The sequence below is a fragment of the Nannobrachium achirus genome (genome assembly GCF_963921795.1).
Source record: "Nannobrachium achirus genome assembly, chromosome: 5".
Classification (NCBI taxonomy): domain Eukaryota; kingdom Metazoa; phylum Chordata; class Actinopteri; order Myctophiformes; family Myctophidae; genus Nannobrachium; species Nannobrachium achirus.
In genome coordinates, this window is record NC_137814.1 from 46,149,098 (window position 1) to 46,173,186 (window position 24,089).

General features: G+C 42.6%; 1 protein-coding gene across 1 annotated transcript in view; it reads left to right on the forward strand.

Annotated features, from left to right (window-relative positions):
* st6galnac3 (ST6 (alpha-N-acetyl-neuraminyl-2,3-beta-galactosyl-1,3)-N-acetylgalactosaminide alpha-2,6-sialyltransferase 3) overlaps positions 1–24,089 on the forward strand; it is a gene marked incomplete at both ends in the record, with an annotated part of 84,991 nt that overhangs the window by 20,487 nt on the left and 40,415 nt on the right. The window contains 2 exons of the mRNA XM_080726277.1: positions 10,835–11,032; positions 23,399–23,808. Of these exons, the coding sequence (XP_080582403.1) occupies positions 10,835–11,032; positions 23,399–23,808 (608 nt within the window). The remainder of the gene's footprint in view (positions 1–10,834; positions 11,033–23,398; positions 23,809–24,089) is intronic.

The window sequence follows — 24,089 nt, forward strand, 5'->3', positions numbered from 1 at the left end:
CAGTCAGAGCGGTACGGTTTATTTGCCGTAGTGCGAGTGGAGGATGACGACAACAAGGGGAAAGGGATATTCTTTTAGTTTGGAGAGTTCCTTTTGTCTTCTTATTTGTTACCTTTCCTATATAAATACAGGCTTTTCTTTGTATCTTAAAGGTACAGTGTGGACTTGAAGAGCTTTCTTGGGATTTTTAAAAGAGCTTTGTCAACCAATCACCACCTCTTTTGTGCCATTTTCCAAAACATTACACGTGTCATCAAACCTTTCATAGGTTCAGAACCATTAGCCATTAAATATTGTATGATTTGATCTCATCAGCACAGTCAGTGAATTTAAAAAATAATGTCTAATAAATCACTGTGTAAATGGAGCTTATGGTGTGGCTGGCAGCAGTCGCTCGACAGGAAGCAACACACGGTGAGGGATTGGACCTTTAAAAGCACGCTTTCCCTCCTCATTAAGGTATTTGTTGATCCAAGGCTCAGGAAGCTTGACATTGAACCTGCCACATCCTCCCTTTCTTATGGAATAGATATTTTCTTTTGCTTGGCACTGAATGCCCAACCTCCTCCTGGCAGACCTTTTGAATGGAGCTTTTGCGTTTTGCCTTGGAGAAACTTTAGAAGTCAGATTTGGGTATTAGCAGAGGTGTTTTGTACTCTTTTCTTTGCTATTCTCCGGGCTGAAAGAAGGAACACAAGGGTGACTGAATGAAAACCCTCAAATGTTACAGTACAGTGAAGATGAAAATAACCTTGGCGCTTATCACAGTGTGTTTGTATCTGAGAGGTATATTGGAGTCGTGCACATGAAAATTCAGGGTGCATTGTGTTTTCTGACTCCGGTAGACTTCTGTCTGCAAATTCCTTGCTGGACACATCTTTCAACAACTTAATCTAATGGAATATCTCAGTAGAAGCCAGATGTCTGTATTATACAAGTGGAGGTGTGAGTGAAATGCAGCAATGGTAATTGTTGTTTTTACACCATGGTCCTGCAAGGTCGGCTAGCATCATACGTACGCGTGCGTGTGTGTGTGTGTGTGTGTGTGTGTGTGTGTGTGTGTGTGTGTGTGTGTGTGTGTGTGTGTGTGTGTGTGTGTGTGTGTGTGTGTGTGTGTGAGTGTCTCTTATATGCACACTGCCAGTAGGCCAATGAAATACCCCCACTCATATTTTTCTGATGTTTTATACTTTTTGAAATATACTATACTTATATCCTTTGTTGATATGACTGTGTCTGGATCAGCAGGACAGGTTTTCCATCCATCCATCCATGAAATCAGATATGGCATAATCTTCCCATACATTGTCACACTTTATCACTTCTGTGTGAGCAGTCAGGACCTACATTATGATAAAAAATATGAAGTTGTACAAGGGCCAGCATTGAGTTTCATGGCAAATATCAGTTGCTAAATGTCAGTAATCTTGCGCACTCATCTGGCAAATTGAAATAGATTTTCTTTTGTCGATGCTTTTCCTAACAGCCGGGCCCTGTACTGGTTTTATTCTTCAAATGCAGGGAGAGAAAGAGAAATAGAGAGAGTTAAAGAAATGTAGATTGTAGATAGTGAGTGAGAAGGTTGTTATTGGCATTTTATGCTCGGTTTTCTAACTATGAAAAGGGTAGAATGTATCATAATAAATACAGGTTATTAATATAGAGCACTTACAGTATAGGCATCTGTTCTGCATTGCATTTGGACTTCCTTGTAGCACTTGAACTTAAGATATGGTATTTAACACTTAAGTATACTTTTGCCCACCTTGCATATTTGGTATTCATGCTGTACTGTTACTCTAGGCCAGGGGTACATGTGGGGTAACAAATGTGTACGACTGTGTCGCACAAAACTAGTGAAAACAGCCGATCTACAAGCGTGCTTGTAGATCTGCTGTTTTCACTAGTTTAGTACATTTTATAGATGATAAATACAAAACAAACGGTTTTGGACATACAAGGTTTCCACCCGACAACGACAATATGCTATAAATATAGAGTGAAAATTATAATGTAGTGGTGCCTCAGATTAAAAAAAATCACACCCGTGTGAAGTGGAGCTGTGTGTGTGTGTGTGTGTGTGTGTGTGTGTGTGTGTGTGTGTGTGTGTGTGTGTGTGTGTGTGTGTGTGTGTGTGTGTGTGTGTGTGTGTGTATGTGTGTGTGTAGATCATGTGTACCGATTTTTGTGACATTTGAAGAAAATATGTAGGAAAAGGAGCAAAAAGTGTGTTTTGGAGAAAATTCAAGATGGCGGAAAATCTATCCTGGCGCAAATGGGCGTGGCCTATATGGGGAGATGCGTCTTGATCCAAGGAATCCAGGGAAAAAAGAATTTTAATTTTCCGATCTACGGTTCAAGAGTTACGGGGCAAAACGTAAAGTGGGCCGTTATAGCGCCACCATGAGGCCGAGTGATGTAATTATTTTTCGATTCATTCTTAAAATCATTATGAATCTCCTCTCCGAGGTTTGAAACTGTAGCTCCTATGGTTTACGAGAGAAAAATACTTGAAAGTGATTTCTTGCATTGTCCCATATCTCCATAACCATCAGGCTGACCCAGATCTTGTGGGAAACTATAGGCCTAAAAGGCCTTGATTTAGTTGATCATTCTGTAATGCAGTGGTTTTCAATCTTTTTCATATCACCATTTGATGAGATTTCAAATATGTTCATCGTTGGATAAGATTTTGGCCACAATTCCCTGCTGTATTGATGTGTTAGGTGACATAACAGGCAAATGTTGATCAAAAATAACAATTCTTCTACATTCTCTTGTAGAAGAATCGTGAAGATTTCTTGTAAATTAAGGAACGCAGATGTCTGACAATAATTTAAATCTTAAATTAAATAAATCATTTAGCTGGGGCCCACCTGGAATCCCTTCAAGGACCACTGGTGGTCACCGGACCACTGGCTGAGAACCAGTGCTGTAGTGTATATATCCTACCAGGGCAGCATTTGTAGGTCACATTAACATGATCAACCTCTCCGCAATAACATCATCAAATGAGATTGGGAGCCCATGCACGTCCAGGGGGAGGCAATTGTTTTAAGTGCTGTTGCTTGTTGTTGCAATGGGGGGGGGGGGGGGGGGTTGGTGGGCTGAAGAGTGACAGCTGTGTCAGTCTCAGCACGACACAGTGGGTTGCTGCTGGCATCCAGGAAGACTTCCAGTACTAGTCCTGGTGTCTCGCTGTGCTTTGCTTCCGGAAGGTGGACTACCGCTTCACGGAACAATGTTCCAATTCTCATAACGGAACCTTTGCCTGTCAAATCATTTTTTCCTCCCTCTTCCCAGAAGGTTGACAGACGTAAATTCATATGAAATGTTTAATCCTTTATGCTCGTCATGGGGATTATGTTATACATTTTTATATCAGATATGCATTAGTGAAATGGGGTTTGACAGCATTTCAACCCACTCACGCCATGTACAGTATGTACCGTATATATCCATCTGCACACACACACACACACACACACACACACACACACACACACACACACACACACACACACACACACACACATAAATACAGTGTAGCGTATAGGCTACATACTGTACACTGTATGTACTGTACACCCAAACACAATAACACAAACACACCCAAACAAAAAAAGGGAAACCGAGGGGAGAAGTCAATGGGTTTGACTGGGCTCTCACACCCCCCCCCCCCCCCCCCCCTCCATCAGAATGTTCACACACAAACTGTGTGTGTGTGCGTGCGTGAGTGCGTGCGTGTGTGCAGTATCTTTATGCCACCAGGACAGATTAGTTGTTGTTGTTGTTGACCTGATCAAGGGATTTCCTTTTCAAATGTGAGCGTTGATGGGGGGGTTTGTCGGGGTGACAAAATAGCAGCGGTATGCACTGTGGACGCACCAATAGACAATAGGATTTGAATAATGTTGTTGCTGTAAGAAGTGAACCAATCACTGCATTAAGTGATTGTCTGTTGTTGAGGGATCATCGGAAAATGTAAACCAACAATAACATGTCATAAAATGTCATGTTTTTTCTTTAAAACCTTGACAAATTAGTTTTCTTTGTGATACTGATAAAGAGAAAGTATACTACGTTATTTCCGTTGATCCAAGCCTGAACACACACACGGTGAAGCATATAATTATGATCATTGTTTCCATTTGGCCAAATGCGACACAGCAAATGCATACTGGCAGCCAGCCTGTTAATTCCGTTTTGCCAGTAAACACCATGTTGTGATTTGTGTGGCTTTGTTCACAAACTACACACTTAGTAACTTGCTATATCGATAGCTAAAGTTTAGACAGGGTGGCCATGGCATTACTTTAAAATGATTTGAACTTTTTTGAATAATCGTATATTTTTTTAAATGTTAGACTGTAATGACATTGATGACATGCCAAAACACCAGGTTAGTTAAGTCAGTGGTTCTCAAAGTGGATTCCAGGGACACTGTGGATTCCTTTAGGGGGGTCTAAATTGACCCATACAAGTCTGTAACTCTAACTGATGTCAGAGTTAGAGGCCCACTTCACCTCTGGGACAACCAGATCTTATTTTTTATTTTTTTGTTTGGGACACGATCAACACAATCCTGAGTAAATTTTTGTGTTCAATCTGTGCTTTGAGATATTTTAGTATTTCAGCATGACTAGTGATGCATTTTGCATCATTATGATGCATCATGCTGCAAAATGCTGAAATATTAAAATATCTCAAAACACAGATTGAACAAAACAAAAAAAAGAAATCAGGATTGTGTTGATCGTGTCCCAAACAACAATAAAATAAGATATGGTTGTCCCAGAGGTGGAGACCTTGAAATTGGAGTTAAGTTGTGATGGAGCAGCAAGTCAGCCTCCTCCCTGCTGTACAGTTGTGGGTTTGCCCCACCACAGAGCAGCTGTGTGAGGGGAGTGCCCCCTCTGCTGGGCTGTGCAGGGATCAGCACATTGCTATATCTCTGCCATGATGTCACCCAGCCTCCAGTCCTGAGCTGTGTGGCAGCAGGCAGGTGGCGCTGGAGAGCCAGCATCCGTGTCCTCTTCTCCTCATATGGGAATGAGTGGAAAAACTACTCACATTTTACACTTAGGTAAAAGTATCAATACTGCAATGAAGAAGTACTATATTACAAGGAATTCAAAATGTACTAGTAAAAGTACAAATGTATTGGTATCAAAATGTACTTAAAGTACCAAAAGTAAATGTACAAAATGTTTGAAAATAGCAGATGGGGTATTTTCAAATAGCCTAGGTTTAAAATAGAGCTAAAGTGGTTTATGTATGTTTTATAATATTTATATCTGAAAAGTAACTAGTAATAAGGTTTTCAAATAAAAGAAGTAAAAGTATTGGAAATTGGAAATACTCAAGTAAAGTACAAATACCTCAAAATTGTACTTAAGTGCAGTTTAAGTAAATGTAGTTAGTTACTTTACACCACTGCCAATGTGCAGGTGCCACTGCTTTATGTACAGCACTGCAGGTCCATATATTATAGAGCATCGCAGCGGAAGTGGATTCCTGGGGTCACTTAATATTCCCCATTCATTTTCGCCATAGACTTTTACAAAAATATTTATAACAATTATGTTAAGCCTCGAACCAAGCCATTCAGGATGGAGGTGAATCATGACCATATAACCTTTTTTTCTATGAAAAGAACATTTTGAAAATCGCTAAACAAAGGGTCGTTATTAACGCTTCCAGTGCCAGCCCCTAGAGGGCACCAAAGAATGCCAGGGTTTGTCCCATAGGCGAGCGCATTAGCATCCGGGGACTCACGTTGCAGTGACGCGCGTGCTCACGTTCGTGCACGTCATGGAAAGGTCCCGGATGAAAATGGCTACAGAATAGCTATTAGCATTTTGTCATTTAAAAGATCATTTTTAGGCGATTTCGCCGTAAATAAACCTCGCGCCACATCCCTAAAAACACAATCCAGAGATATGGGCCTCCAAAGATGTGGTTTTTCATTGGATTCGGCGGCGATTCGCGGCGCCGTTCGCGGCTAACGGCCGGCATGGCGGCCCCCGGATTTGGAACACTGGATTTTAAATTTAGGCTCAGGCTTCAGAAGGCCTTGGATCTTTTTATTCATTTCATTAAAAAAGCCGAACATGTTCGGGATAGGCACACTGGACGTCGTTCCGGAAGCGGCGCTGAACATTTGGTGAACATTGGGGGGCTCAAAAATGTATTTTAAACCATTTTTAATGGAATATATCGTCGGACCTTGTAAAATGGCTAGCTGGCTAGCGTAGGACGAGCCAGGACCACCCACGACTCTACAAGCAGCTCAGGGTAAGTCAATTAATAAAAAAAAAATTGTATTGGATTGAAATAGAGCCGAACATGTTCGGGATAGGCACAGAATGAGTTAAATGTAGTATATCAAATAATGTAATATTAAAATATGTTTTCACATAGGATCAAAGGTTATATGGTCATGATTCACCTCCATCCTGAATGGCTTGGTTCGAGGCTTAACATAATTGTTATAAATATTTTTGTAAAAGTCTATGGCGAAAATGAATGGGGAATATTAAGTGACCCCAGGAACCCACTTCCGCTGCGATGCTCTATAGTTCAGTTTTCACTTTTCGCCCTAAAGGGCGAGGTCGCGCCATCTGTCTTGTCCATCTGTCTTGGCCATTTATGGATTCTGTTAATGTGGTTCTCCTAACAGGGCATCATCTGGGATACAATCCCTTTTATGCCCATATATGGAGATCCCTAACAGAATCCCTTTTATGTCCATACAGTATAGATCCCTGCTTCCTGAGTATCTGTCATCACTGTGATGTCACCTGTTTATGCCTGTATATGGAGATCCCTGCTCTGAGTATCTGACATCACTGTGATGTCACCTGTGATGTCACAGTGGCGGCCGTCTACGGACAAAGCTGTGACGGTTCTGATAGTAAACTGTGACCTACGGTCGCAGTTATTACCTTGGCTTGGGAGAAAGAGAGAGAGAGAGGGAGGGAGCGCAAGAGAGAGATGGAGGCCTGGTAATAATATTTTCTTGAATACTTGATTAATTGAAATTAGATTTTAACTATTCACTGGACCATTATGGCAAGAATCAGGTGCCAAGTAGGAAGTGATTTTGCAATGCAAATGTAATTTTTGTTTCCTCTTTTTGTTGTCGTTGCTATTGCCCAGGAGGAGACACTGAAAATAACTGGGAGATATGTTTTTTCATGAGCCATTTTCATCAGGTTGAGGGTTCTCATTATTTCAATTCCCATCGCGATCAGCATTTGAAATGAAATACAGCATGGGCCCCATTGTTTACTGAGCCAAGGCGCTAGTAGAGTGGTCTTACTCTGAAAATATATTCTTTTCATGCCTGGATGGAGCTCGATGAAGGTGACATTTCGGTCGCACAATACATGGCTAATGTGCTTTGCGTTTCCTATTTATTATTCAAGGGGCATTGCTTGCTGATCATTTTATTATTTACTGATTTATTGCCTATTTTGTGTTCATGAAAAAACAGGCACGTTGCTGCCGTGATCGTTTGCCTGAGCAATTTTGAGGTGATCAAAAATGAAGAGTAGAAAATAATATCAATGGAGGAAAATGACACCCTCACATTCGACACACACCTCAATTTTTCTTGGGAATGTGCAGTCAGTTTTCATCTGCCCAATTTCTCACTTCATCCCAATAAGGTTGGTGTTACGAATTGTCGAGGTAGCATTCAATATCCTCCTGATGATTCTTCTCCCATATGGGATTTTATGAAATCTGGTCACACAGTCTCGCAAATAGGATAGGCTGGCTGGAGAGAATTATGGCCTCCTGTGTCCTGGGTTACAATGAACCACCACCGTAGTCCCCTCTCTACTGCCACCAACACCATCCACATTATGTCTGTGAACCAGGATCAATAGCTTTAGTGCCTCCACACAGATACGGAAATAGCCCGCTGGTTGCTTCTGGGTGATAGGTGTTAACTGAAATGTTCCTTGGGTTGACCCGTAGCCAATGGTACGGGTAATGTTCATGTCTATCACGGAAACATATCACAGAAAAACAAATAAGGTCACTAGCGAGTGAGTCTAGAGTCACGTACTGTATAAGACAAACTCAAATAAATTGTCTTAAAAAAGACTTGAGGTTAGAATTCTCCTCTTGAGGTTTGCCCTTAATCTTATACTTCTCGGTTTCTCTCCTCATGCCTCCATATAATCATTTTCTTTGCCAGTATTACGGTCATGACATGGTCACACGGTCGCAGATTTTCTGTGGAATGTTACACAAGCCACCTCGTAATTACCGTAACCGATGAGGAAATTAGAAATTGTGGGTTCTCTTGTATTAAATCCGATGGACGCCCAGTCCCCTATAACACCCCCTCTTATAGCCATCCAATTGCCTCAATACGACTGTGACACATTATTTCCCTCGTGATTTGTGGCCAGATTGAGGTCGGAGGAGAGGAGGACATTTTCTTTCCTCTTTTTCCCTTGTCACCAGAACAGATGGATGCTGTATCACTGCAGCAGGTATGTGGCGAGGCCTCCCTTTTTTCTTAATGTTCCGTAATCACCTCCTGATGGCCGGCCATTACACAACATTAGCAGTCAATGAAATGGCCCTCTGGATAAGCAACATTGGTTTGGTGGAAAAATAAGACACTAAAAGGAGCTCACTCTTGGTCTCTCAGCCTCTTCTTGTGTGTTCATTTTGTAGGATCAAAGTCGAGGCCTCTTTGATCAAAGATACCATTATTCAGCCTCAAAACTACCGGTGATGTAACGTACATGCAATTGCGACATAAACGCGAGAGTCTTGTCGGTGAACGGTCACCTCGCTTTTCTTTTCATCCGCCCCGCGTTGTTTGATCCTCCTCAGAGAGGTGGGGCCTCCAACTTCTCTCCTGGGAGTTCTGATGTGTGGAAGATCAGAGCATGTAGGTGGTGCATGCAGTCAGTGGTGGAAAAAGTACTCACACTTTTTACTTGAGTAAAAGTATCAATACTGCAATGTAGAAATACTCGTTAGGGTGCCCTCACACCAAAATACCTATGAGAGTGGAATCCGTGTTCCGCCAATGCATTTCAATGAGAAGGGAGCGTTTTTTGGAGAAATCCTCTGCTGGCATGAAACCGCTTCACTCTCATTGAAATGCATTGGCGGAACGCAGATTCCACTCTCATAGGTATTTTGGTGTGAGGGCACCCTTACTAGTAAAAGCTTAAAGTACAAAAAGTAAAAGTACAAAATGTTTGAAAATAGACCATCTACAAGCTCACAGCGTTGCGAGCTTGTATATTGGCTATTTTCAAATAGCCACGGTATTAAATAAGGCTAAAGTTGTTCAAGTATATTTTTCAATATTATAATTTATATCTGCAAAGCAACTAGTAAACTAAAGTTTTCACATAAATGTAGTGGGGTAAAAGTACCATATTTTGATCCGAGGTGTAGTGGAGTAGAAGTAAAGCTATTGGAAATACTCAAGTAAAGTACAAATACCTCAAAATTGTACGGTACTTAAGTAAATCTGTTTAGTTACTTTACACCACTGCATGCAGTTTGGCTTGGTTATCAGCACCCCGCCATGCAACCCCATCCCCACATTATAATTTATTTCTTCTTCGCACCGCATCCAATCTTCTCACAATCGGACAAAACTAGAAAGAAGCACCACCCTTTTATGAAAAATGGAGAAAGAAAATAAAATACTTTTTTCCCACCCATTGCTGGCTGGGAGAAATGTATTAAAGTTTCCCCAAATATAGTGTCTCTGCTGGACAGTGGACACCATCACCTCAGGGTCCAAGATATCCTAGTGTGCTATAGTCATTTAGCCTGTCTGTCTTTCTTTCTACTGCCCTCTCCTTCACACTGTCTCTCTTTCCCATTCTCTCTTCCTTTGTTCTGTGCATTGATCCCTGCATCAACCCTGCCATTAATGTCTCCTCTGTGAGACCTCTCCCTCTCCTCTCCACACTGATGATTAATGGATACGCATAACTTTCATAGCTGCCCAACTGTTTCTGCCAAGTTTTAATTCGTGGTCGTGTCCTCCGGTTGATCATTTTGTCGTTTAGCCCGACGTATGAAAACGACAATGTGCCGTCTTGGCGAAACCGGACATTCTCCTAATCCTCTCACCCGTAAAAAAGGACGCGATGACAACTTCTGTGGATTGTGTGGCATCAGCTCTTTCGCAGTATTTGAAATGACAGCTCCATCTACTGAACAGTGTAAGCTCTCCGGATCAGCGAACAGAGATTAAGTGGTCCTCTCGGCCATGTACGACAGGGGTGTATTAGCATAGTTCAATGTGTCTTCTTCATGCCATCAAATAGTTGGAGTATTTCATAGATCTGGGGTGAAAAGAAAAGTGAGCTAGAGAACATTGTCTGCCTTGAACAGACAACATAACGATTGGCTTTTGCATTGTGTGTCTCTCTCTCTGTCAATTGTGGGACGCTTCCAATACCGATTGAATGTGAGTGGGCTCATATCTGCAAATCAGGGGTGCCGTTCTTTCAGCTTCTCATTCCGATGCTGTCAAGGCCTTGCAACTGAGAAAACTGAGTCATTTTTAATGGTTGTTTTCGTTTCAGTCTGTATCTGTCTTTTGCCCCCAGCATTAACACAACATTTACATCGTAGGAATGCAGCGGGTTCTTATACAAAGTCATTCACAGATCTTCTCTCTTTCTGTCCCTCTTTCTTCCTCTTTAGTTGGCTACAGTTACTAGTTATTATAAGTTATGAAATCATATTCATGAATTTCATCTTACATAAAAAAGCAATGATTTCTCTGAAACCTCAGTGACTTACATGTATCTTTTCTTTGTTTCTTGGTCCTCAGAGGAAGTTGATGATAGCGTCCAGTCTGATAGTGGCGGTGAGCCTCTTTGTGGTCATGGTGTACACGGAGAAGCCCTACTTCCTCCTGGAGCCTGTCTTTGGCCAGACGTTCAGCAGACACTGGATTCCCGGCTTCTCCAGACCACCACACAAGGCCTTCAAACCCCACCTTGGCTACGTCAGCATTCCCAAACAGGAGGTGAGGGCCTTCTCTGGTCTATGTCAGTGGTTCTCAACCTTTTCAGGCCGCAACCCCCCAAAATAATCATATTTTAACTGGGGACCCCCCTGGGGGTCCCAACCCACAGGTTGAGAACCACTGGTCTATGTAAATGCATGAATACTTTTTATGCAAGCACACACAGACACACGTATGTATGCATGAAGCCACGCGAGCACGTGCAGGTACACACACACACACACACACACACACACACACACACACACACACACACGCACGCGCGCACATGCACAGACACACACATGTACACACACACACGCACAAGCACACACAAGCAAACACCATGTGCACAAAGTTAGTACGTATAGACAAATGTGAAATACAGTGTACCAGCACATAAAAAACATCTATATGAATAATCTGTATTCTACAACAAAATGTATTTCTAGTTTCTACACACATACACATACTGTACTGTGCTTTAACTTATATTTGAGGTATGTGTGTGGGAAATATTAATCTAGTATGTCTGGGGTATGGTTCTGTGTATGCACGCATGTGAGCTTTGTTGTGGCAAGACTATTTCAGCCTGGCTTACTTCCAACTTTTTGTCATATCAGTGTAATGTGAAACTCGCGTCGGATGGAAACCTCATAATATGTCCAAAACTGTTACTTTTTCAGGATTCAAATTCAAAAGTAGCAGATCTACAAGGATGTTTTTTAAAATACTAAACTAAATAATAAATGACATTGTATCTATTGGAACACAGGTTCTTTTTTTCCTTCCACTTCTGGAAAAGCAACCGTTTTGGACATGTTTCCACCCGGACAGCCATGATATCATCACTATCAAGCAGAAACCTTGTATCTCCAAGTTTCAAATGTGTATGTTTTTATCGTAAGGTAAAGCCCAGCTTCATCATACAAGACTGTCGCACAAAACTTGTGAAAATAGCAGACCTAAAAGCACACAACGCCTCGCATATCAGTTATTTTCAAATAACAAAAAAGGATAGGTTTTGGACATACAATTTCCAGCCGACAACGACGACATGTGGATATATCTGTCCAGTGATCCGCTGATAATTGGGTTATATGGGGTAGCCGAGGGTCCTTGGCGACCCCAAGTGTTGCCGCAGGGTCTGAGTGGACATTACTCTGGTCAGCACTTCGACCTCGTCTGTCATTTGTGACGGGACACTGTCACAAAACGTGTCGCCCGGAGGGACAGGTGATGTCCACCAATGTGAATTCTCTATTTCCTCCTCCTCCTCCTTGTAGGAAACTGTTTCAAAGAGTCTTTAAATGTCTAAATGGGGGGAGGGGGGGGGGGGGGCACTTGGTTTGACATATCTGGAAACTTTCAAAATAACCTTGACTCATTATGCTTTTACCCTTGTAGATTCTTCCTGGGCCGAGCAAGCTCATATTATTTATTTATAGTTTGAGTTACATATTTAGTAATTCTTCACCACATGTACACACATGGCTTGTGTCAGGGCTGTCAAACACAATTCTGACAGATTTGGGAAATTATTGCTTTATATTTCACCATTTGATGGGTCTGAGCATCCTGCAGTCTCTACTCTGTATGTGGTTCTCCAAATAAAGGGTAATGACAGGAACGTCATAATATTTATCTGCTGGTTAGATAGTACAGTATATGATTGTCATTAGTCAAACTTGCACAATGTCAGTGGAATATTGCTGACTCACGGCACATCCACGGTGATGGTCTCAGCTCAAAATACTCAGGAATCATGATGGGAGATTGCATGGAACCTGGATAAAAAGACGGTGTTGGATAGTTCTTGGCCGAGTCTGCCGATTAACCAGCTCAAACTACAGTAACACTGTGCCTTAATGGAGTAGTTTACCCCCAAAATGGCTTTTTCTCTATTGATTACTCATGCCATGGAGACTTGGGTTCAATAATATTCTTTTGGTTTTTGTCGCATTAAGACAACAATTTGATTACAATAAATGTACCCCCATTGAATCCAGATCTGGAATAAATTGTTCTAGTCACTAGTATAGTCACTTATAGACTTATTTGAACACCCAGGGTTTGAAATAAACAATGGGTTGGGGCAAAATGCACTCAAAATGGACCAAATGCCCTGTCGAAAGTCATTAAGGGGGCGTCAGAAAATCTCTATGCTGTAGCCTTTATCCCCATATAACTTATGGAAATACAAGAGGGTAGGGAGCAATTATATAGTAGCTTAGCAATCGTTGCCCTTTAGACATTCTCTCCTTTCAGTGCTATGATGCAGCTGAACTAGTTTATGGGGTTTTGTGGAGAAAATGCTGTGCATGGTGCACATGCAACACTGATGCTGAGAGGTTGGGCAATGGGGTGGTTATTTCTGCTGTTGTTGTTGTTGTTTTTTAAAATCCTTTCTGTCTCCCAAACCAAACCAAAACAGAACCAAATGTCTCCAGTCGGACACATTGGTAAACAACTGCTAAGGGTGCCTCCAATGTCTCTGTGTATGGTGTGTGTCTATGGTGTGATTTTCCAGTATACCGTACCAATATGTTGCTCTGCAGCAAATGCACGACAGTCCACTACATCAGGGGTTTTCAAAGTGGGTGACGGGGCACCCTGGGGTGCCGTGACGGCAGTCCAGGGGTGCCGCGAGATAATTTGATAACATTTGGAATTTATTTGGACACTTGAAAAAATATGAAGTACAAAGTTATTTTCAGTCAGTTCTAACCAAAATGGCTATTATCTCAATGTTTTCCTCGCAACATAATCACTCAAATATCGTCACTGTCGGGCAGAACCCTTGTATCTCCAAGTTTCAAATGGTAAAGCAAAGCCCTGCTTCTGTCGCACAAAACTAGTGAAAACAGCCGTTCTACAAGCACACAACGCCTCGCATCACGAGGTGTTGTGTGCTTGTAGATCTGTTGTTTTCACTAGTTTAGTACATTTTATAGATGATGAATACAAAACGAACGATAAAAAACGAAATATAAGGTGCTGGGAGTAAAAATTATAATCGGATTAAAAATAATTTATGGGGTGCCCTGAGACAAAAAAGTTTGGGAACCCCTGCACTACATTATTGTTGAATAAAAGAGAATAACATTCACAGCCTTGTGTGAGTTTAGCATATTCACATATTAAATATCACGGTTTTGATTTTATTTCAGTACCATGCGCCCATGTATTCAGGTAATGTTTTCCTTGTGAGTCATAACCACGCATTAGCTTTTGATTAATATTTGATATATAATCATCTAACGAGGCTATGTTTCACCTTGATGCTAAAAATGTATTCAAGCTGCACAAAGGGCCAAACCTACAAAAGGATTTTCTTTACTCATTATAATATACCAGTTTCTTCTGTGATGGCTTTGAAAGAGCCTGTTTGATGTCTCTGGTGAACATTGTTCCTTTGTAATTTTGCGTACCTTGGTCCATGGTCCATGGTTCTCCTACTATGCGGTAGCCTATATCCCCATACAATTTATGGAAATTGAAATATCAAAGCCCTTTAATTCCCAGCACGTCAAAATATAAGACCAAGCTGCATGTTTGTTGTTTCGGGCAGGAAGTGACAGAAATTGAAATGGAAGCCATAGAGGCGGTGGATATTGGGCACTTGCGCGCAGGAAAAATACATTTCCTACACTGAGACATGCAAACATGATGCAATCTTTCCCACTGACGGAGAAAGAACATTAGCATATTGCACTCTGTCTCTCTCTGTCTCCTCCCTGTTGGAGAGGATGGAACCGGGAGTTGTAGCTTGGAACCCTGGACACGTCGCTCCGGACCCCCCAATATTTACTGAACAATATAGTCTATAAACCGTAGGAACCTTTGACAATCTCTGTCAGCTCAAGGCTCCGGGAATCTTCTTAATTTTGTTAACCTTAGTAAGGCCCCCTGGGTGGCGTCTCTTGGTTGCCCTCCCTCTCAATGAGAAACGGATGCCTTGTATGCCGCCTGCATTGCTAGATTAATGCGGGGCGTCACCCCGCCTCCTCCAGGGACTCCTCCAGCACACGACAGAGGCCCAGAAGGCAGTCACGCATTACACCACATCCCCACGTCTGCACCTCCTCCTTCTGGGTTCAGACGAGCCTGCTTAAGTCACCCATCACCTCGTCTCTCCCCCTCCCACAGCGATTTATGAAAATCATGCGAAAGGCTGGCGGCGGCCACGGCGGAATTAGGCTTCTTTTTTTCCCCCTCACATTGCCAGTGACTTTTACCGTGGCAAAGTAGAAGAGGCAGTGATTTAGCTGAAGTTGAATGTCAACAGTGTTCCAGAAATGCTTCCAGAATTCATGATGAAGGGGGAACAACAGACAGGATATTACAGCCTGATAGCCTTGTGTCAGGTGTCTTGAACGTTTAGTTAAGAAAAAAGAAAAAGAAAAAAAGTCCACTGCACACAAGTTGTAGCAGCAACACTTCAAGAAACAGGGAATACTTTCTCCGCGTCTGCCAGACACCAGGGAACGTGCTGGCCATTGGGAAAAGCGGGACAACTCCCGAACGGCCGGCCATTAGGAAAAAAATAAAAATAAAATGTCGGCCTTCGTTCCATTTTGGGGGCTGGGAATCGTCCCTGTCGGGCAGAAACCTCGTATCTCCAAGTTTCAAATTTGTACATTTTTTCGCAAAGTAAAGCCCTGCTTCATCATACAAGGCCTCGCACCTCGCGGTGCGAGGCGTTGTGTGCTTGTAGATCTGCTGTTTTCACTAGTTTAAATCATTTTTAAAATGGTTTTGGACATACCGGTACAAGGTTTCCACCCGACAACGACGAAATATATGTAATTGGCCCACTGGCTTGTCACTTGTCATGATCTGAAATGGCAAATCTTTGTGTAGCAGCAGCGCTATAGAGAGAGATCTCTCTCTGTAGCTCGCAATGAGGGCCTCTCCAACTCTTTTTCCAGGGCTGAATCAGGGGCCCAGCACGTCCCTGCCAGACACTGAGATATTCTGGTTTGATCCACAGTAGTTGAGGTGTTATAAGCCTTTCTTGAGCATGTATAATGCATAACCCCAGCGGTGTGCGAATTGCCTGCGTTATTTCCCTTATTGGATTGAGTCTGTCTGGAGTGGTGATGCATTGTTCCCACTCTACTTTTTCTGGTTGAAATGGAATACATTCATCTTGTGACACTGCTCCTCGTCCGACCGCCTTTTGGAATTCACGTCTCAGGTCCATCACGGTGTGAGGCAGAAATTCAATATTTTCATTCACACGTGAAAGTGCTGAAATTCAGCCATTAAAAAAAAAGGAAACGTAAACAATGGCAGAAGTGCCAGGAGAGTGCCGGTTTTCGGATTGCTTTCTTGATAATTTTAATGAGAAATTGCTGCCATGCAGACGTTTCAAAATGACCCAATGATACCAAGAATTCACTGAACACAAAGGAGAATAACGCCTGGCAGCTTAAAGCAATTATTCTGCAGCCTCTATTGAGACTTCTCTGAATCTGAAATGGGAATTCAGAAGTAAATTACATTTCAACTTTTAACTTAAGCCACCCAAAAATGCTTTGAATTGTGCCCTGTTGCATTGTACAAAGCTGCTACAATGAGCTTAGCTAATGCTAATCAAAGTCTTATTTTTTGTCATCGTGGGATTCTCGAGTCTCAGAGATGTAGGCCTATAGCATATTAATGTTGTAATTATCACCCATTAATTAATCATGTTTTGAGCATTTTAATGAATGTCAAGGTTAAGTGCACAACCCATTGCCATTAGTCACGACCATCACGTTAAGCATTTTCTTAATCACCTACTCTTTTGGAGGAATTAAAATGGAGGCTTTGACTGCGTGTGTAGAGTAGATTTTGTTCGTATTAAGAAGGGGCGAATTTATTGGGATTTAAAAAGAGAATTGCCATTTTTGATTAGTGTATGCTCCAGCATGTAAACACAAACCAGTTGGCCATGAATTATTAATCATGCTTGAGTAACACATTTAGAAATACACAAAGAGGGAGCATAATGTTTTACTGGTTTACAGGAGGTAACTGTTACGACTGCCGAGAGTTTGACCCAAATGCACAGCAAAGGAGGAGGCAGTAGAAGGTTGAAAGCCCACTCGGACGTGTTTATTAACAATGGAACACAGAGTTAAAAGCACGAGGGGGGCAAAAAGGGAATGGGACTCAGCCGCTGCTCCAATCCAGCACGAGAACCGGAAACTGGGAAGGAGAGAAAAAGGCAGAGTCAGTAATAATTCCACAAAGAATAGTAGTGCACGCAGCAGCTACAAGGAGCAAAAACTGGCTAACTCTACTAAACTGGGAAACTATATGGCTGTTTACTTTACCAACCATAGAGTGGTGAAGATCTGGCCCCCGAGCTGCAAACAGGCGAAGCTCTTGTAGGCTTTGGAGCTGATTGCAGATGACGACCAGGTGAGGAGATTGGCAACAACAAGATGGAACAGATGGAAAACGTAACAGTAACAATGCTTACACATTCAGAAGATTCAGAATTCAGAAGATACCAAGATAAAGGTTCAGGCATAGTTTACTGAGGTTAGGGTTAGGTTTAGGCATATTTTTACTGAGGTCAGGGTTAGGATTAGGGTTAGGTTTAGGCATAGTTTTACTGGGGTTAGGGTTAGGTTTAGGCATAGTTTTACTGAGGTTAGGGCTAGGGTTAGGTTTAGGCATAGTAGCATTCACCAGGTTAGCATTCACCAGCTACCACTGAGACATGGGCTTCTTCCACATCCAGGTGAACTCCTTCCACGTCCAGGTGAACAAAAACAAGCGCTCCTTTCCCAATCTAACTGGTTTCTCAAACTAACTGTAACATATACATCCCCACCTTGTTTTAACATGGGTGGATTGTTTAGCCGGGTCCGCAGCAGTGTGCCGACGGGCCGGTATTCCGACACTAAAACTAACCCTAACTCTACCCCCAACCCTAAACCTAACCTCAGTAAACCTTACCTCAGTAACTAACCTGCCGACGCTAAGTAACTAACCTGCCTTACGCTAAGTAACTAACCTGCCTTACGCTAAGTAACTAACCTGCCTTACGCTAAGTAACTAACCTGCCGACGCTAAAGCTGGCCGCACACTAGCCGATAATCGGGCTATTTAATTACCCTCCCGACAATCGGGCTGCCACCGACTGAAACGGGCCCGACAATCGGGCATGAACGTCGTCTAGCGTGAGGTCTCACAGATCCACTCGGAGCCCAGCCGAGTGGCTCGGAGGACGATCGGGGGTTGCCCGACTCTTTTCAAACATGTTTGATATTTTCCTGGATCAGTACTGGTCTGGAATAGCAGCAGGGGACTGATTGAAAATAGGTAGCCTACAGCAGCCGCGCAAGTCTCTGAGCATCTGAGTGACAGAGCTATCTCTTTTTCTCTCTCCACACACACACACACACACACACACACACACACACACACACACACACACACACACACACACACACACACACACACACACACACACACACACACACACACACACACACACACACACACACACGAAATCAATCAATCAACAAAGACGTAAAACTAGGCCAAACCAATTAGTGCAAGTCTGGACTCGCTAATAACTTTCCAGCTCTGCTCTCCTCCTCCAACTCCAATTAAGTTACATTAAACTTATGGTTCTCACTCTCAAATGTATGATACACCTGTGCATTCTCCATGTTTCCACCTCAAAATGCTGGATTACAGTTCTTCAAATGGACCAGACAGAACCGTCCTCTCTCTCTCTCTCTCTCTCTCTCTCTCTCTGGGACATTGGATGTGGATCTCCGTGCCCTCGGATCTTTTTTTAATGATTATATTTGATTGATCCATCCGCCCACACCGCGATAATTTAAAGACAGGGGAAATCATGATTGAAAGCCTAGGCCATGGCCACTAAAGTAAAAGCAGACACGTGCCTGTCTTGAACTGAACCTGTCTTGAACTTGAACCGTCCGTGGTGGAAGGAAGCAGCCTACAACAGCAGCTCACCCCACGTCAGTCACTTTCTCTGATGGTCCGTGCACGGTGCAGTTATGTAATCTCTACTCCTTTCAAGTTCCAATTGGCCATAGGTACAGCGTGTAGCTTAATTAATGGGCCATCATCAACTCGTTGTTTGATCTACCAGCTGGGTTAACAACTCCTGGCTACTCCGGGCACAGCGCGCCCCGCATAGCCAGGCGTTTCGTATTTTAACAGACAGCAGGTTTAGAAAATATGCGCGCACGTTACCTTAACTATTATAAAATAAAATGACTTTATCAAAACTGACAATGATAAACCTGGAGCGGACATGAAAGAAACATAATGGATATAGGCCTTTCCTTTTTAAAGCATTGCAGTATATTTGGGACTGAAAACAGCAGTTTGATCTTGGAGATCTGATATGTTCTCTGCGCAACACAGTCATACGACTAATCATAAATCAGGCACCCTGGGAAGCACCAGCAGACAGCGCGCAGCACTTGACTTTAGCAGTGGAGAGAGAGGGGGAAAGTCGATCAGAGTTGATCCATGGATGAACATGAAACGCGTCAAAGTGAACTCATAGTCATAGTATCATTTGAAGCTTTTTTTTTTCGTTGCGTGAGGCAATGGTGTGTTTGTGAGTGGATAACATAATGTGTTTGTTTGTATGTGCGTCTGCGCGCGTGTTGCAAGGCGAAGCTCTCGGAACAGTGACGTTTTGTATTCATTATATAAATTATTTATCTATTATTGCTGTGTTTGGGCCCGACTCAATCGGAATAGAATCCTGTAGCGTGCGGTGCGCCCGACTGTTCAAAACGGCTAGTGTGAGCCCGTTTAGATTCTCTGGCCAGATAATCTGAAAAAATGATCCTGTAGTGTTTAATTCTACCCGATTCAGTCGGGCCCGATTATCGTGTAGTGTATGGCCAGCTTTAGTAACTAACCTGCCGACCATGTCGGAACAGCGGATAGTCGGGATAGTGAGCGGACCCCTGTTTAGCCACGGCCCAGGCCACCAAATAAATCTCTTGCATTGTGACCCTAACTCTTATAGATCAGCTATATTCTTGCTAAATGTACACCTTTATGATGACATTCCCAGAATCGGGGCGCTATAGGGCTTCATGTGGTTAAACTAATTTAACCCGCAGAGGGTTAAGTGAACCTGCAGCCTGCCAGGCGGCAGGCAGGCAGCAGGTCCCCAAAGAGCCCAGCCCAATCTATATGTGCTGAGAGGCGTGATGGAGTTATGAGTCAGGCTGAGGGGAGCGGCGAGGCTAATGGACAAGCTGCTGACAGCCCAGGGCTGCAGTGATGTGTGTCTCAACCAGACGGTAAATGGAGAGGTACAAGCCTGGGCACCAAGATTACTCCTTAACCCGTCATTGAATCCTATAGGGGGGAAAGAGTAAGAGAAAGAGACAGTGTATACAGGTGCTCCCTTGAACTGTGCCATAGAGGCGTGACACTGGAAAAACCAACATGGTCCTTTGTGTTGCTTGGCATTGCCCTATGGCTGTGACTGATGACCAGTAGTGGGAAAAGTACTGCAATGTAGAAATACTCTGTTACAAGTAAAAGTCAGAAATTCAAAGTGTACTTGTACTAAATTATTGGCATCAAATCTTGTAAAACTACTAAATTATTGGCATCAAAATGGTACATAGTGGCCATAGTGTTGTACTTTTTCTGGTTTTCATGTGTCTAGGAGGTTGACAGTACTTCATTAGACCCCCTGGTGTGGTTGTTATGAGCAATTATGCATTCTCTTTTTATTTGGGGTTTTAGCTGGAGGATGCCACCTGCTGGGTCAGACGTGCCGTTCCAAAAACACCCTTACTTATTACATCATAGAATCAACCCCTCCCCTAATTACCATTCACCCAACACACGTGGGTGTGGCCACATAAAAACATAATTTGAACTCTTTCTGTACACTTTTTTGGAAAAATTCTTCCTCCTAGTATAATCATAATAGTAGATAATCATGTTTTATAGAGGGGAAAATCATGGCACCCCATCTTTAAGGAGTAGTTCACCCCCAAAATGACTTTTTTTCTATTGATTACTCATGCCATGGAGACTTGATTTCAATAATATATTTTTGTATTTTTCCCAAATTCGATTTTCGTAAATTTACCCCCATTGGGTCCCCTTCCGAAATCAATGGGGGTACATTTTTTGTGATGAAATTATTGTCTTAGGAATGCGACTAAAACAACAAGATATTATTGAACTCAAGTCTCCATGGCAAGAGTAATCAATAGAAAAAAACTCATTATGCAGAATGTCCCATTTCAAATTTGAGAAAATTGTTAGCTATATACAGCCATTTTCAAATGGCTGTATATATTATGAAAATATCTGATCGCGATTTGCCAAAATGCCCAAAATGTATATAGGCCTACCGGTATATTATGGAAATAGATGATCTACAAGCTCACAATGAGTCGCGTAACGACGCATTGTGAGCATGTAGATCGGCTATTGGTCTACTCTTTTGTGTTGCCTGGCACCGTCCCATGGCTGTGACGATAGTGGATGTAAGGAGCTCATCAGGAACGCTAGTGTGTACTTGTCATGGCATTGTCCTTTTATCTCATTTGTTAGATAAAAGGATCTTTGTTGGAATTTAATTAGTGCTTACTCTGTGAGTGAAAAAAAAAAAAGCTTATTGTGTTATGATGTGTTGGAACGTGAAAGAAGGAGAGAAAGGTAATTCTTAATGTGTCATAGCTGCCCTTTACAGACTAGCATAATGCATTAAAAACGTATGTAATTCATATACAGTTGGGTGACATTTGTATTCCCTTGGCACATGAACTTTCAGTTGTTTGTTTGTTCTTTATTTCTTTCCTTACTGCCTTTCTCAACTTTCCCAACTTTCTCCAGCATTGATTTACTTGCGCACGCTTAACCTTATCAAAACAAAGCAGACATATGAACTTAACCCATTTAGGCCTAGAATTGCATTGAATGCTTTAACCAGTGAAAAATAGCAGATATACAAGCTCACAGCGCGGCACCGAGTGCCGCGCTGCGAGCTTGTAGATCTGCTATTTTTGAAAAAGTCGTGAAAATGTGTGCAAATCTTTGAATATATGTATTTTCAAAGCGAACGTTTGTAACTCAGATTTTGCTTCTGGGGGGGTCCCTGGAACAAAATATTTTGAGATGGTGGTCCGTGGCCAAATAAATATCATTTTGGGGGTCCTTCAAATGAAAAGGTTTGAGAACCACTGACATAGTAGTCTCTCAAGAACAGACTAACTGAGCTCCATTTAAGTGAAAAGGTACCTTTTCTTGGTGATGGCTGGCCAGATTGCTGACATAGAAACATAGGTTTTTCCAAAAATCTTAGAAGGATTCAAAAGACACTTATAGAATCGGTTCTCAAAAATAGCAGATCTACAAGCTCGCACTGTGAGCTTGTATATCTGCTATTTTTCAATAGTTAAGGCATAAAATAACGATACACAATAATGTGTACCCGTTCTGAATGGATTTTAATTTAGGTAAATGCACCATTCCACAGCCAAGGCAGCATCATTCAGAGTGCAGAGAGTTTCTACCTCCCTCGGCCTGGCAGAGCTTAGCAAAGAGCAATTATTGAAGGTTCACTACAAATCCTCCCGCTGCAATATGGTGTGGATGGATGCGGCAGCTTCCTTGTTCCTCCATAATGCACCGTGGCAATAAGACAGTTTGTCGTTGGGGGAAGGAAAGCTGATCGGTCCATTTCAGCCCGTACTGTAATCTCGGAGGGGGCAGATTCAATTAACTTAATCAATGTCTGAGTGCAGTGACATTGATCTTTGGAAGGGAGCGAAAATAATATAAAGGCCATAAAATGCTGATGAATATCTGCATAGATAATTACCAATTCACAATTTATACAGTATTATGACAGATATGCCAATATAACACTTCAATTATACATTTAAATGTGGAGTGCTTAAATGTAATGCCATTAGCATAAATTGTAGGCTAAATTAACATGTCGTGTTTAAAGAGGCCATTTGTGTTTAAAGAGGTCATTGATGCTCCATGTCCATTTGAGAAGGGATTCATTACCTGAAATTCAATATAGAGTCTGTAAAACTATCATCCTTTTGTCAGCCAAGTACTTACTAACTTTATCCGTTAACACAAGCCATAATTAGTTTTACTTTTGTGTGCGATCATCTAACATTTTGTAAGATAAGGGCCTATGCTCCTCTGACTGTGTAAAGTGGATGATAACCCAGCACATTCCCCTGAACATATGTTCAGGGGGAATGTGCATAGCCTGGAAGCCAGACAAATCTGCCAGTGCAAAAAAAAAATAGTCTGGCCATGCCAGGCTAGTACGTGTGTACATTCTTTTAAAACATCAAAGTAAGAACATTTAAAAAATGCATCTGTCCTTATCTCCTCCAGCCCCTGAAACTGCACTGTGACCTGTGCAGCATCGTGTCCAGCTCGGGTCAGATGCTGGGCCAGGCTGCCGGCGCTCAGATCGACCGCTCCGCCTGCATCTGGCGGATGAACAACGCGCCCACGCGGGGCTTTGAGCAGGACGTGGGCCGGCGGACCACCCTGAGGGTGGTCTCCCACACCAGCGTGCCGCTGCTGCTGCAGAAGCCCCAGTACTTCTTCGGCCAGGCCAACGACACCATCTACGTGGTGTGGGGGCCCCTGAGGAACATGAGGAAAGACGGCAAGGGCATCGTGTACAACATGCTGCGCCAGGCGGCGGAGAACTACCCCCAGGCGCGCATCTACGTCACCACGGAGGACAGGATGAACTACTGCGACATGGTGTTCAAGAAGGAGACGGGGAAGGACAGGTGAGTCGGAGGTTCTCCGTGAGAGACGCGTGGCGTTTGTTTCCTTCCTTCACACAGCTGACGTCCAGGGCAAAGCCAGGAAAGGCAAAAAGTGCACTACTGTACCTACAGTACGTAGATTCAGATTCAGATTCAGATTCCTTTATTTTCCATTGTGTAATACACATAGGGATTTGTGTTGGCATACTACATGTTTGCATTCAAATATTTTTTTTTCACATATAACATAAACAAACAAAACAAACACAAAAATATATCGTCGTTGTCGGGTGAAAACCTTG